Source organism: Lethenteron reissneri, chromosome 37 (genome assembly GCF_015708825.2).
Source record: "Lethenteron reissneri isolate LAM-NWPU_2019-01 chromosome 37, ASM1570882v1, whole genome shotgun sequence".
NCBI classification, from domain to species: domain Eukaryota; kingdom Metazoa; phylum Chordata; class Hyperoartia; order Petromyzontiformes; family Petromyzontidae; genus Lethenteron; species Lethenteron reissneri.
Window position 1 is genome coordinate 10,102,677 of NC_083815.1, and position 14,383 is coordinate 10,117,059.

General features: G+C 44.0%; 1 protein-coding gene across 4 annotated transcripts in view; it reads left to right on the forward strand.

Moving 5' to 3' along the window:
- The window catches only part of LOC133351440 (SH3 and multiple ankyrin repeat domains protein 3-like), a 631,852-nt gene that overhangs the window by 250,129 nt on the left and 367,340 nt on the right, over positions 1 to 14,383 (forward strand). For all 4 annotated transcript variants that reach the window (XM_061566655.1, XM_061566657.1, XM_061566656.1 and 1 more), the window contains one exon: positions 13,179 to 13,287. In XM_061566655.1, the coding sequence (XP_061422639.1) occupies positions 13,179 to 13,287 (109 nt within the window). The remainder of the gene's footprint in view (positions 1 to 13,178; positions 13,288 to 14,383) is intronic.

Below are 14,383 nucleotides of genomic sequence, written 5' to 3' on the forward strand. Positions count from 1 at the left end.
ATCTACTGACTCTATAGTTGTATCTACTGAATCTGCAGCAGTATATACTGACTATAGTGGTATCTACTGACTGTAGTATTATATACCGAATCTATAGTATCTACCGACAATAGTAGTAACTACTGACTCTATAGTAGTATCTCCCAACTTTAGAGCAGTATCTACCGACTCTACAGTAGTATCTATTGTCTCTACAGTAGTATGTGCCGACTCTATAGCCATAACCACTGACTCTATAGTAGTGTCTAGTGACTCTACAGTAGTTTCTACTGACCACAGTAGTATTTACCAACTCTATAATAATATATATCGATATTCTTTGGGTCTTTCGGTCAAGCCACAAAGATAGAAAACTAATAAAAAAATATCACGACGTTTCGATCGCAACACAAGCAATCGTCATCAGGTGAAAAAAATATTTTATTTACCGAAAGACCCAAAGAATATGAATTCCTGCAGTCACGAAAGCTTTAAGTCAGTATATATCGACGCTACAGCAGTGTCTACTAACTCTACAGTAGTTTATACTGACTCTAGTAGTATCTACTAAGTCTATAATAATAATATCTACCGATTCGATAGCAGTATCTACTATCACTACAGAAGTATATACTGACTATAGTAGTATCTACTATCACTACAGTAGTATATACTGATTCCAGATCCCTATGCATTACCAATACATTTTCTTACGTACAGCATCTAAATAAAATATGTAAAAAATGGATGGACTGGTGGTGCAGTCGTTAGCACATTGTCCTAAGAGCCTGATGATTTGAGTTTGAATCCCAGCCATGGCTAACATAAGTGGTGATTGATGGTCCTAACCCACCTCACCCCCAGTCTTTAAACTAGCCTGTACAGATGAGCATGTTGAAGTATGGTCAAACAATTGTCATGATCGATATGGCACGGGGAAGCCTCCATCCAGCAGTGGATTGACAAAAGGCTTTGAATTATTGGTATTCATTCAAATGGTAGTCCATCTAAAAAATACAAGTGCAGATGCATTCATCATCATGCGTTTCCTCTAAATCAGTGTCTGTGCTGTCCTGAGCCTTGGGCAACACTCATCTATATCGGTGCCACCAAGACAGCGATGGAAAAGCCACGCTACTACGCGTAGAGTGGGGTACTCATTTCATTATCCAGAATCCCCCATAGAAATTATTCTCAAGCTTTAATGTGGCGTCATCATCAGCTGTGGTCATTCCACTACTGGTTGAAGACCTCGATTCTTCACAATCCTGCAATATAATAATCTACCTTAGCACCCACACACACGCTGATCTCATCGCTCTGTCTCCTTGAGGATCATCCTCTCAGATGCGTTCCATTCCTTGCATAGCTTTAGGAAACTTTTGCTTTGACATCACAGCTGTGTACGCACTTATTAAGAGCATCAGTCATTTGAGCGGAGATATAATTTCAATATTTAATTCTCAATTATTAAACCAATGTCACTTAATTATCTGAATAAGTTTGCTCCAACATAGTTGGGGAGGGGGCGCGGTGGTCGATGAGGTGCTCTCTGAAAAAACCAAGGCGTTTATTCGTCAAGAAAGCAGCCATAAATTAATCTGAAGTTTGAAAGTGGGCATGCGGTGTTTACTGGTACATCAAATACAAAGAGCGATGAGCGATTGAAGATGAACAAAAAAGACACACGTTTGAATTCTCTCGAGTCTGATGTTCTTACTCTAAAGTGCTATGGCTAAGTGAGAAATATTTTGTACTTCTGTAAAAGAAAGCAAGCACAAAGTCGCTTGCGGCACATAAAGTCTACTCAAGTCATCAACAAATATTAAATCCGTTCCCTTGAAGGTGGGGACACTTGGGTCTCATACTAAAATAAAAAATTCAAAGTCTAATTATAAGGGAAAATGCATAGAGCAATTACGGCTACTGCCAGACTGATGGGAAACACACAGACTCTGGCAGAGAAGCCTGGTTCATATTAAAACCTTTCTATGAACCCAGTGTCCAGAGGGTTGGGAGTTTGGAGTTGAGCAACCACCTTTTCCACGGAATAAAACTCAGACGTATTTGTCAGTCAACCTAGGTCTATCAAAACTGTGCCATTTCGTGTAATAAAGGTCAACACAATATTACCAGATCTATGTACATATCAATTCCTGCCACTTGAACACCAATTCCTGGACTGTCTCGGTCAAACCCTAGTTTGGGTGGCCACAGAATATATTTAATTAATAATTAATAATTAAGCCCTGGCTATGACCCATCTCTTTATATCTAGCAACCTGTCCATAAGCCAACTGTTGTGCATTGACATTGATTTCTACGAGTGACTTAGAGAGTGAGGTTGGTGATCATGTATGGACGATGGTATCTAGTTGCATAAAGCACACACATGCGGGACTGATAAAGTACCCCTTCGCCTCGATGACATGACGTCATCACATCACGTCATCCCAGTCCTCTACAGATGACATGACGTCATCCCAATACTCCTCTACACTTGTAAAAGGTTTCAGTTTGGTGTTTTAATATCTTAACACCTGTTTTGTTGCCAGAAAAAAGGGGAAAAACCTATTATCATATTTTGGTACTGGCAAAGGAGGTCCCATGATGCAGATGCTCACCCTGAGCTCTCATTACTCTGATAGTGCATTGTCTTTGGGCTGTACGCCTTTTGGCATCCTCTGGTCTAACACAGTTTGATACGAGGCTCAAAAGAAAGCTTTCTCTGGTGTGGACCAAGCAATTTCAAGGACAATGCATATCATATCAGGGTATGTTTTTTGTTTGCATTCTGACCACAAAGGAGGTCCCATGATGACTAATACAGTGTTTATACCTTAGGTGTAACCGATATCTGCTCTCTGGTCCATGGACTATACTGTTGAGAGCGCCCTTGTGTGTAAGAATAGAATAGGAAGTTACACATATTTTTTCCCACGATCATATCAAGAATCCAACGTGGATAATGCTGTCATTGTCACCACACATCGCGATACCTCTCTTCCACTACATCCTGTAGTCGGTGTAACATCGACAACCTGATTTCATGGTCTGCTCTTGTTTCTTTTCATATTATATTTCACTGATGTTATTACGCTTGTGTACCCAGGAAAGTCTTACTGAGTCTCATGGCTCTTTTTTTCAGGAGGGTCTTACCACGTTTTCGCAGTCGGTCGTAGGTTTCAATTTATTAATTTTGCTACTTAATTTTTTTTCAATTGCCACAAATTTGAGACAGAATCTATAACGTCCACTGTGAAGCAGACGGCGCGATTAGCAAGGTTGTCTACGTACGGTGCGAAAGAAGTTCAACGTACATACACACATTGTTACGTTCATATACACTGCAGTAATAACCCAGGCGGCCGCTGCATTCCAACTGCGAACTTCTGCAACGAGCGGCGACTGCGCTACCGCTGGGCCGCTTCACCGCTCCGAGCGTCCCACCTAATGGCTTGTGGTCTTCCCCTTGTTCGTGTACCTCTGGGTGCCACACCAACGCTTTGCCTTGCTCACCTGTCCTCTTACATTCTGCGAGCATGCTGTGCCCCACGCATCGTGACCTCCTTTGCCTGATTATATCGCCAAACACTTTCTTGCCACATTCTGTTCTGAACTCTGTAGCTTTTATTGTGCAACGTTGCAGAAAAGCGTCCGGGTGCATGTAGGCAAACGGACTTGTTAAGGCTGACGCTGTGATCACAGAGCTTTCCAGAACACTGACAGTGTGTGCATTGTTACACGCTTGAGTAGATAACGTCTCACCTGCCGTTGTGCAGCTCGTCGTGTCTCCCCACGTGTGTTTATTCCTGTGTCTCCGCATGTCCTGTTACGTCTCCCTCTGTCTCTAGGACATTGCTGTGGTACAGCATTTTCTTGAATCTCGATTGAAAACTAATTTTTTTAGAACTTTTTTGTGTTTAATTCTAGATTTGCAGCTGAAGACGGCAAGCTTGTGTTGCCTCCGAAACGTCGTGATTTCTTTTTCTTTTATTTTTTTTTACCTACGTGACTTTACCTAAAAAAACCCCCAAGAATATGAATTTTTGTGTTTAGTTTGTTGTCCTTCCACGCATCTCCGAGTAGCCACAGTTGGCCAAGTACGGTGCGAAAGAACTTCAACAAATGTACATTAACACACCAGGGTCTGTAGGTCAGCAACCAGAGTGCAGTGAGGGTAAAGTACGGGGATTACCACCTCTCCAGAGGCATCGGATCGGCGTGGAAGAGTAGACCAAAGCACTCTCTGGAGGGAGCTCTCGAGAACACTCTCTCATGGGAGCCCTTCTGCCAATCTGTGGTGTGAGAAAGCTACTGCAAGGGCTACACCTTTAAACATGCAATATAACATGAAATTTAAGCATGCAATATAACATGCAATTTAACGTGCAATTTAAAATGCTATTTAAAGACAATGGACTATTTTGCGCATTTCATTTCATTTTATATTCATGCACGTACAAAATAGATGATTGAGCGATGACAACGTGCAAATGGGTTTGCGCATAGCTTCATGTGTAAATACACGAGGGTTGCATGTAAACAGTCCAAGTGTAATGAGCGACTTCCGCAACACGTCGTGTAGAGGGTACGTCTTCCTTTATTTCTCACACTGGGCACAACACAGGCCAACCTTATTCTTCTTACTCTGAGTACAACACTTAGATTTTAACGTCTCCACTGGCTACACACAGCCGATCACTCGACGTGGTCCCACCGCCCTCACTCGGCTACGCCGCTGGCTGGCAGCGTGACGAGGATGGCGATGGAAATCACGCAGGAGATCTCCCACGTGGCCGCACTGACGGAGAGAGATCTCAGCGAGCAGCGACGCAGCCAAAACACAAGAATCCACACGCGAGCCCCGAGCCCTGGGTCCGCTCCCCCTTATATTCCCCCAGGCGCGGCTAGGCCCCGCCTCCGGCCACGCCCTCTCGTGGAACCTTCGAGCAGGTTCCCGGAGCATCTCGGCCAACCTGCCCATTACCTTTGCCCCAGATACCTCTCCCTCTCCGATTGGATGTTCCCTTAACCGTGCCCATGGCCGTGCTTCCCTTTTCCAGCCAGCAGGTGTCATCATGTCATTACACAAGTATCTTCCTGCTAAACGAGACATGAGGTGGTGCACGCCTGAGCTGCTGGTCTTGAGTCAGGACCAGACGCCATGAAACGCTCTGAAAAGGGCCACACGAATGTAGAACAACCACCGTTTATGGCCAACAACAACAATTTAGTACCCGTTTTATCAACCCCTGAAGGATGACGAAAACAAAATTGGCCTTACCGTTTCCGGCAAGAATACAGGAGGTGTTCAGATGCTCAAATACCACGTAGACGCCTATCACAAGACATTAACTCTGCATTAACCGCACTTGCTTATTTCAAAATATGCAAACATGCTCTGATGGAGTGACGTGCGGTGAGGTCAATGGCTGGGGAGGCACTGGCTAGTATCAGAGCCAGATTTACACACTGAGTGGGGCGTGGCCTCACTGAGGGGGCGTTGCCTCATTGAGGGGGGTGTGGCCTCACTGTCTGACACGCCCCCCTCAGTGGGGCAGATGTGATAGCTGCCTCCCCTGGTGCTTTTTCAATGCAGTTTTATGACGAGACCAACGAGCCTAAATATATTTATACACATACGTGAGATAAGTTACCTGGACTATGGAAGGCGAGGACATGTAATGAAGGGGTCTACAAAGATTACATTGGTGACACACAGAGAGATAGTAACAGGCACGCGCTTATTGCCCGCGCTCCATCCAGTGTCTGAGGGGTTGCGCAATCAGAGGGGAGGCTGAGCCCGTGGCTGCCTCCTCGCCTCTCGTCTCTCCCTGTATTTGCAGCGAGGCTCCGCAAATTTGGTGATTTTGACTTTAAAAACGATGGGAATCATACAGAAATGACATTTATAACACAGATCAGTGGAAAAATCGTTATATTTATTTTATTATTCTTTTTTTATTTTAGTCAAATATATTTTCATTGGAGTATGACAAGTAAGGCTCTGCCTCCCCTGTCTCCCCTGCCTCCCCTGACCGCACGCGACTGCTTTGATAATAATGTATGCATTGTCTTTGAAACTGAGGTGGCCTACGCCGGAGACAGCCTCCTTTATAGCCTTGTCTCCCCAGTGTTAGATCAGCGAAAAACGCCAAAAGGTGAACAGCACAAGGACAATGCAAATATCAAAGCATTTAACAACACGGGTTGAGCAGTTATATCCCTGAAGAGTGTTCGGTCGAGTCCCATGACCAACCACGATTCGAAACTCCTTCCCACTTATGAGTGCCACCCTGCAGATATAATTTAGACTGATAAAATACACTTACGGTGCACAAATGCCCGCGTGTGTATGCGCTTGCGTAATCCCGCATTAACCGCCGTTTCTTAAAGGAGTATTGTATATTTTAATTAGCTTCCTCCCGACACGCTCTACCTGGGGAGCAGAGGGAAAAAAGTCCAGCGCAAAGCCATCAAGGATGAATTCGAAGCGCACCAGATGAGCCACTCGGCCGCCTTCATTACTTGGAATATTGCCTCTGGGTCGACAAGGGAAACTGGCCAATAATAGTTGAGGATAAATATTGCTCTGGCAAATGAAGGCAGTTACCAATTTGTATTCACCTACTTCTTGGTTATTATACATTTCCTGGACGCAAAAGCCAATTGTGCCAAATTCCTGCCAGCTGTGCAAAATCCATAATGATCATCCTATGAATGTGTTTCATTTAGTGCTAACTGCACGTTTGGCTCCTTAGCATGCAAATTTGTGGGTGTGCGTGTGTGTGTTTTTTTAATGGGGCCTGTGGTGGATTTGCGTTTATCGGTTTGTACTTTCACTAAGCGTTCTCTTTAGCATGTTGCCCCACACAGCCTATCCAACATATATCCTTTAGCACAGCTGCGGTATGGAGAGGAGCATTTAATGAGCCATCACGCCAATCTGCTGTGTATTTTGTTAAGAATATACGCACGCTAACAAACCAATAGCTGGACATTGATTTGGATAGTTTTTTTGTATTAAAGATGACTGGCGCAGACATGCTTCATCTTCACAAAAACGTGCGCAGGGTGTGGAGAGGACTTTTTAAGCATTTTACACAAGCACTAGCTCCTCAGGAACTGAAAGAATGTGATAACTTCGTCTTAAGTCGTCATCAATAAATTGAGCAAATATGACACACCTACAGGCAGCAGTGAGACAGTGAGATAACTGTAGGCCGTGTTTCATCCAAGATTCGTTCTTACTCGGACTTATCAGTACAATAGTTACCAATTACACTCTTTTTCTGACCCACATGAATGTGTCTGTTGTGATGATTTTTAAATCCTTTATTATAAGTTCGCTTGCTTGCTTGCTTGCGTGCTTGCGTGCTTGCTTGCTTACGACCGTGCAAATCTTTCGGTCATTTTTTAACCCACTTCCCGTGATCCAATCGAGCTGACATTATGCACACAGACTCGTTGTACGAGACAATTAATGTTCGTTAAAATTTTTTCCAAAATTTTACACTGTTTAGGGAAAAAAATAAAATATTAAATTACCAATTGCTTAATACTGGCAGACAATCATCTGACCCATAGGTGGCAGCCATCTCAAGCCAGAGGACGAGAGGACTCTAGCCGCCACGCATATAAAGGATTTATAGTGAAAAACTTTGTTTTTACGGGTTATACTTATTCTCTCGTAATTTTACGTGAGGAGCTGCTCCACATCTCGTTACATCAGTGCATCCAAATGTCAGGTTCACTGCGATTGGTTTGGATTGGATTATGAGACCTCCTTTGCCAGTAGCAAGATATAGTAATAGTTTTTTACCCTTTAAACTGGCAATAAAACTGACACCTTTATACAAGGGATCATGTTTGCATTAACCACAACACTTGCGGTCAAAATGCAAACAAAAAAACAACTCTGATAATGCACTGTCCTTGAAATTGATTGGTCCACACCAGAGACAGCTGTCCCTTGTATAAAGGTGTCAGTTTTGCTGCCAGTTAAAAGGGTAAAAACCTATTACTATATGGTTTGAATTGGACAATGCACAAAGGTGTGGCTCACAAACAGCAGGGAGGCATGGCTCCCAACATGCGTTGCATGCATGTCACGTGATCGCCACATCGCCTCTACAATGCCCTCAGACTTGTCGTGTGCCACGGTTTTGTCGTCATTTACAGGAAAAGGTTGGATTTGAATTGCCGTAGATTTACTCACAAATTCCCACAGACCGATGATATAAGCTTAGCATCATTGAAACACATTTGTATGCATCAGATGCTAAGCTGTGGTGCTTGAGCGATGTGAATTATAAATCTAACAGTGTATTGGTATACTTCCCTGCCTACTGCTTTATATTTATATATTTATATATGCAGCATCTTTGCGTAATTGAAAAATACCAAACAACTCAATGCAGGACTCTCCTGAAACAAAGACTTGAAATTCAGGGTGGCTTTCCAAGAATTAGTAAAGTGCCATTGAAAAAATAGCATTCGGGATGGCTCTCATTGTGCCAAAGTGCCTGTCTCACAGTTGGAAGGCCACGAGTCAAGGGTCCAATGAAAGCCCATCATTTTACCAGGGAGGATTTCTGACATGGGACGCTAACTGCGCTTGTGCTCTGTAGATACCACTCACTGCCAATGTAACGAGGAATTTCCACCTCTGGGTCAGCAGTGTCGAAGGTGACGAGCATCTTTGAATGCTATTTTAGTATGGGGACTATTTGATATTTTTTTCCTCGCTCTTCCATTAATTTCTGGAATACAATCAACTTGGGCAATTGCATGGCGGTCTTCACTTTTGTCCATCAAAAGAGTTGTTTTAAGTTGTTGCAGGCTGAGTTTGATTTTCTGCACACATACTGCAAGACAGACAGACTCGCATCAAAGTGAATCCCTGGTGTACAGCTCCCCACTGAATATGAAAGCCATCAAAATTTATTTTATATATATATATACCAGGCCAAGTTCACATTTGAATACAAAGCATTTTTCTTTTGTGGACCATCGTTGCAATGAATCGATACCTCTGAGCTTATTGGATTAAATATTGATTTGAAGCTTTCGTGACTGCAGGAATCCATACTCTTTGGTTCTTTCGGTAAAGTCACGTAGGTAGAAAAAATAATAGATCACGACGTTTCGATCCAGAGCCGGCCCAGCCACTAAGCAACCCTTGCAATTGCAAAGGGCCCCGTGGCCAGCAGAGGGCCCCCTAGAGTCACTGCTAGCTAGTGGGTGAAAAAAATCATACATCAAAGGGGCCTCCAACCAAATTTTGTTTAGGGCCCCCAAAGGTTTAGGGCCGGCTCTGTTTCGATCGCAACACAAGCAATCGTCTTCAGGTCGGAGAGAGAAACAGGCTGCTGAAACAAGTCCTTTTATTTCGAGAGCCGAGAGGGGGGGGGGGGGGGGGTGATGCACCTCCACGATGACGAAGATCTGAGGAGGTGGCCATTGTATTGTGAGAGATGAGCATGTCAATGTAAATGAACCAACACAACGGTGGCTGTCCTAGTGAGACATCCAGCTCGTTAGAAAACGAGGGAAACAAACGAGGGACAACACCACATCGAGGGAAGGAGAGAGAGACACACACCGAGAGGAACACCCACACACAGAGAGAGACACAGAGAGAGATACACATATAGAGAGACGCACATCACAGACAGAGAGACACACACAGAGAGACACACACAGAGAGACAGAGACAGAGACACACACACAGAGACACATAGAGAGAGAGACACCTAGAGAGACACAGAGAGAGAGACACACACACAGAGACACACACAGAGGGACACACCCAGATACACCCAGCTAGAGAGACACACACAGAAAGACACAACCACACACAGAGAGAGACACGCACACAAAGTGACACCCAGAAAGAGACACACATACACACAAAGAGACACAAGGGAGAGAGAGACATACAGGGAGACAAACACAGAGAGACACACACACAGAGATACACACACAACAACATCACAGCCAGTTATACAGTACTCTGCTAAAAAACGAGAGCCACCGCCACATCGAGGGAAAGTGGCAACGTTGGCTTTGTTAGTGAGACATTTAGCCCGTCAATTTAAAGACATTTAACTTGGTAATGTAAATTGGTAATGTAACTCAGAGAGTCGGAAATAACTGCTGACAATGTCAGGTAGGATGGAGACATCAACAACCAGTTAAGGCTTTACCTGGTTAATGGATTAAGTCCAATTAGTATTGGAACATTCTCTCATATGTAGTGAGTTTGATGGTCTCACTTCAGTTTCAAAAGACTTTAATAAATCACCTGTCCTATAAATGTATTGGGATGTTTACCCCCCCCCCCCTCCCAATGATATTCAAATAGTGCTCTTATGACATGACATTTCCATCCAAGAAGTGTGTGTCAGAGGAAGGCCCCCAGAAGATAACACATCACGTAACCTCTTGTGAAGTTACGTAAGAACTGAGATGAAACACGTCCTACAGTTATCTCACTGTCTCACCGCTGCCTGTAGGTTTTGTCACATTTGCTCAATTCATGAATTGACTTAAGACAAAATGACCATATTTTTCAGTTCTTGATAAACTAGTGGCTTTGTAAAATGCTTAAAAAAGTATTTTGCCCACACAGTGCACGTTTTTTTGTGCGCATGTGATATTTAATAAAAATGAAAAATCCAAAGCAACGTGCAGCTATTGATTTGTTAGCGTGCGTATATCCTTAACAAAATGCACAGCAGGTTGGTGTGATGGCTCATTGAATTTTCCTCTCCATACCGCAGCTGTACTAAAGGATATATGTTGGATAGGCTGTGTGGGGCAACATGCTAAAGAGAACGCTTAGTGAAAGTACAAACCGATAAACGCAACGCAACACAGACCCCATTAAACACACACACAAATTCATATGCTAAGAAGCCAGACGTGCAGTTAGCACTAAATTAAACATATTCATTGGATGATCACTATGGATAGCCTGCTATCTGCACTAGGTAACACACCTTTCGATTTGCCTTGAAAATTGTGTTAGGCACGTGGGTGTCAAGCGTCGAAGTTGTATCCTTAGAGTTCAAACGTACCATATAATATTACTTTCAACTTGGAATGCGATGAGCCGTCGCCAACAATTGCCCAAGCTCTGCTATCCTCCATCTATTAAGATTGTTAGCATGTGGGAAGAAGCTGGAGCATCTGGACAAAACCCGCGCGTGTGAAGAGGAATCACTCTATCCCCATACAGATGGAACAGGTGGGGTGGTGTACGGCTTTGCTGGACTGCCTTCTGGCGAGCCCGGGCTATTCGACGTTGACACTCATGAGCCGTTCACCAACCCTCACTGCCTCCCTAGTACATGCGTGTTTAATGTGATGGGTTTTTTTGTGCAGTTGTTGGTGACTAGGCCCAAATCGTCAACTCCTTTATGCTTCTGAGGCAGATGTACCCACATATATGAACCCAGTATTTTCAGCAGTTACCACTCAATGTTCTGACATAGTAGATTTTAAGTTTTTGTGACTGCAGGGATCCATACTCTTTGGTTCTTTCGGTAAAGTAATAATAACATAATTTTTTTTTAAAAACAATTATACCTACGTGACTTTACCAAAAGAACCAAAGAGTATTCTGACGTAGTATTAGCCCCATGAGCCACTTGACCACGTCATAAAATTAATGATATTTTACACGCAGCTTGATGAAGCCCATCTGTCAGGGTGTACAGAATAGCATCTGGGACAGGACAGACATTTACCCAGCTGGAGAATACCTGTTAGGAGCATAATATATAACATAAACAAGTTAAATATGATTACACATCCCATTGGGCAACACGTCCGATTGGTCGTGCATCATTTCAACAGCATTGATTCAGTACAAGCTAAACTCTGGACCGGGTTTTAACTCTTGACCGGTTGCGAACTATTAAGAGCAGGTTAGAGAAACTCATTGTATAAGGAACATTTTTACGTCCCATTTTAGGGCTGTTTCCAATGTGAAACTAACACTCAGCTGATGCATTCGAGCTCTGCTAAAGTTCAGTCCGCCACATTCTCTCGAAATAAAGATTTGCAAGTGAGATGATGGGGGGGGAAAGAATAGCTAATATTTTTTCGGCAGATATACATTCTTATTCTCCCGCTTACGCAGGCACGCGGCAACATGCAGGCTGTAAATGGCAGATGTGGCAGCGCAGGCTGGAAGGCAGCGGCGATGCATTTTGGGACCCGCTGCATTTTTGGAGCGCACTCGCTGTGGTAATGTGACCCAGGTTATCGTAGACGTTGCCAGCGATTTTTGTCACAATTTGAGCGTGCGCTTTGTGACAATAGACCACTGCACATAGTGGATATTTCGCTGCTCGACTGCATTTTTGTGGATGACACGAAGGGGGCTTTCCATGGTTTTTAGGCTCCACTGGAACATGCCTGCCGGTTCTGGGAATCGGATTCTTGAACGGTTGTACGCACGCGTGTGCTCGGGTCCTTAATGCGTTGTGCGCGTATGTGCGCGTACGTGCGAATGGACTCGCAATTCGAATGAATGAATGAATGCACTAAATGCTGTCGAATGATTGCTGTGCACTTTGCATCATAATGCACGCTTTTTTTACACGTTGATACGGCACGATTGTGCTTAATGGTGAAAATGGAACACTTTGTCAGGAACTGACCCAATGTAGCTGCACAAAATTACCACCATTGACTGTAATTGACATAACGGTTCAAATTTCATTTTTCTGCTATTCATAGTTATTGAATATAATCATTAATGTTCCCGTCTCCCAACCAAAAGTAGATATGCTGGTTCAATGGTCTCTCACCTGCTGATAAACACTTGATAGTAATGAATTTAACCACTCTATATAAGTGTAAATTATCCATCCGTGCAATGCTATGCTTTGAGTATTTGACTGCTAATCAGGTTTAAAGTGTATATCTCTTTAAGCTCAGCCTATCACCAATACAATTGGTACCACTTTGTGGGAGAGCAGCGATGATTGTCTTAGGATGGAGAGACTCCGCCCCACCTTCCCCCTTCCAAAGGAATTGAGAATTTCCACCGTTGGCTCAGAGCCACTGAAAAAGAAGGTCCACATACCATACACTTTGAATAGTTTTTTTCAATATCAATTGGCTCATGATATAACACATTTGCTGTCTCTCTCTCTCTCCCATCCACACCCTCCTCCTGAAAGGTGAACTTGCGGAGGTTCATGGATTACATCCGGCAGCTGAGCGTCGAGAAGGTGTTCAAGATGCTCGATCGGGGCTTGGACCCCAATTTCCAAGACTCGGACACTGGAGGTATTGTTCTGCGAACGACGGGGCAGAGCACACGCCGTGCGTCACCACTGCATCGACGCCGACCAATTTACACCCTCCCGCTCGCCCATGGCGCCCGGTGTTACCGACGACGCTGGGTTCGCGATCGCAGCACACCGTCGCACGTTCGCTGCTGCGGCGTAAACACTCGGCAGGCATCGTGCCGCCTATTGCTTTTCTGTGTCCGTCAATAAGAATGAACAACAAATAATTCCAACACGGTGAATTATATATTTATGGCCGATTGAGTGCAGCCCCGCAATTGTTTGCTCGCCTCCACGAGTAGGAGCTCGAGGATCCACCCCCCCCCCCCCCGTCTGTGCGGAGATAACGTTATGAATGCAAATCGTTGATTTGTGTGAACTGCCTGAGTTAATATGCATTGCAAAGCATTTGGTTGATTGGTAAAAGTCAAACAATGGGCGATGTCGGGGTAAGGATGCTAATAATGTGTGCAGTTTAAGTGCTTTTTTTAGCGTGAGCATTCCTCTTGAATAACTCAAGTTCCTTTGTTGAAGTCTAACGTGACATCATTGCAGAAACAAGTATTCACTTGTTTAACTTAAATAACAAACGAAAAGACAGGGAGACGAAAATAAGGCATCATCCATTTGCCCGGTCAGTGAGTGCTATTTCGTGGCCGTGCGAGACGCTAAGTCGTGGGCGTCCCTTCCAACCGTCCTGAAAGTTTAATGACGTGTCAAATGTGATTACGCAGAGGGCTTGAGTGGCATGCACGGCGATCTCTCGTTCCCGTCGCGCGCCTAGGAGCCGGATTCATATGCGTGTCTCTGCTGAGTGTTATATTGGCAGTCGAGGGTCTCATCATTTTAAATTGTCACAGGTGGGATTTGATCCCCTTTAAGAATGCAGGGCACACATCTCGTTGCCGTTGAACCCTGCCTAACTTTGCAATGTTGATAAACAGCGGGTGAGAGAGAGGAAGAGACACACGGATGAACACGAATAAGATGAAATTCTCCAACGTGGCCTTTTCGCTGAGTTAATATCATACTAATGCATCGTGCCAGCGTTGGCATCCCTATTATATATAATTTCATCCGTAGTGCATTTTGCC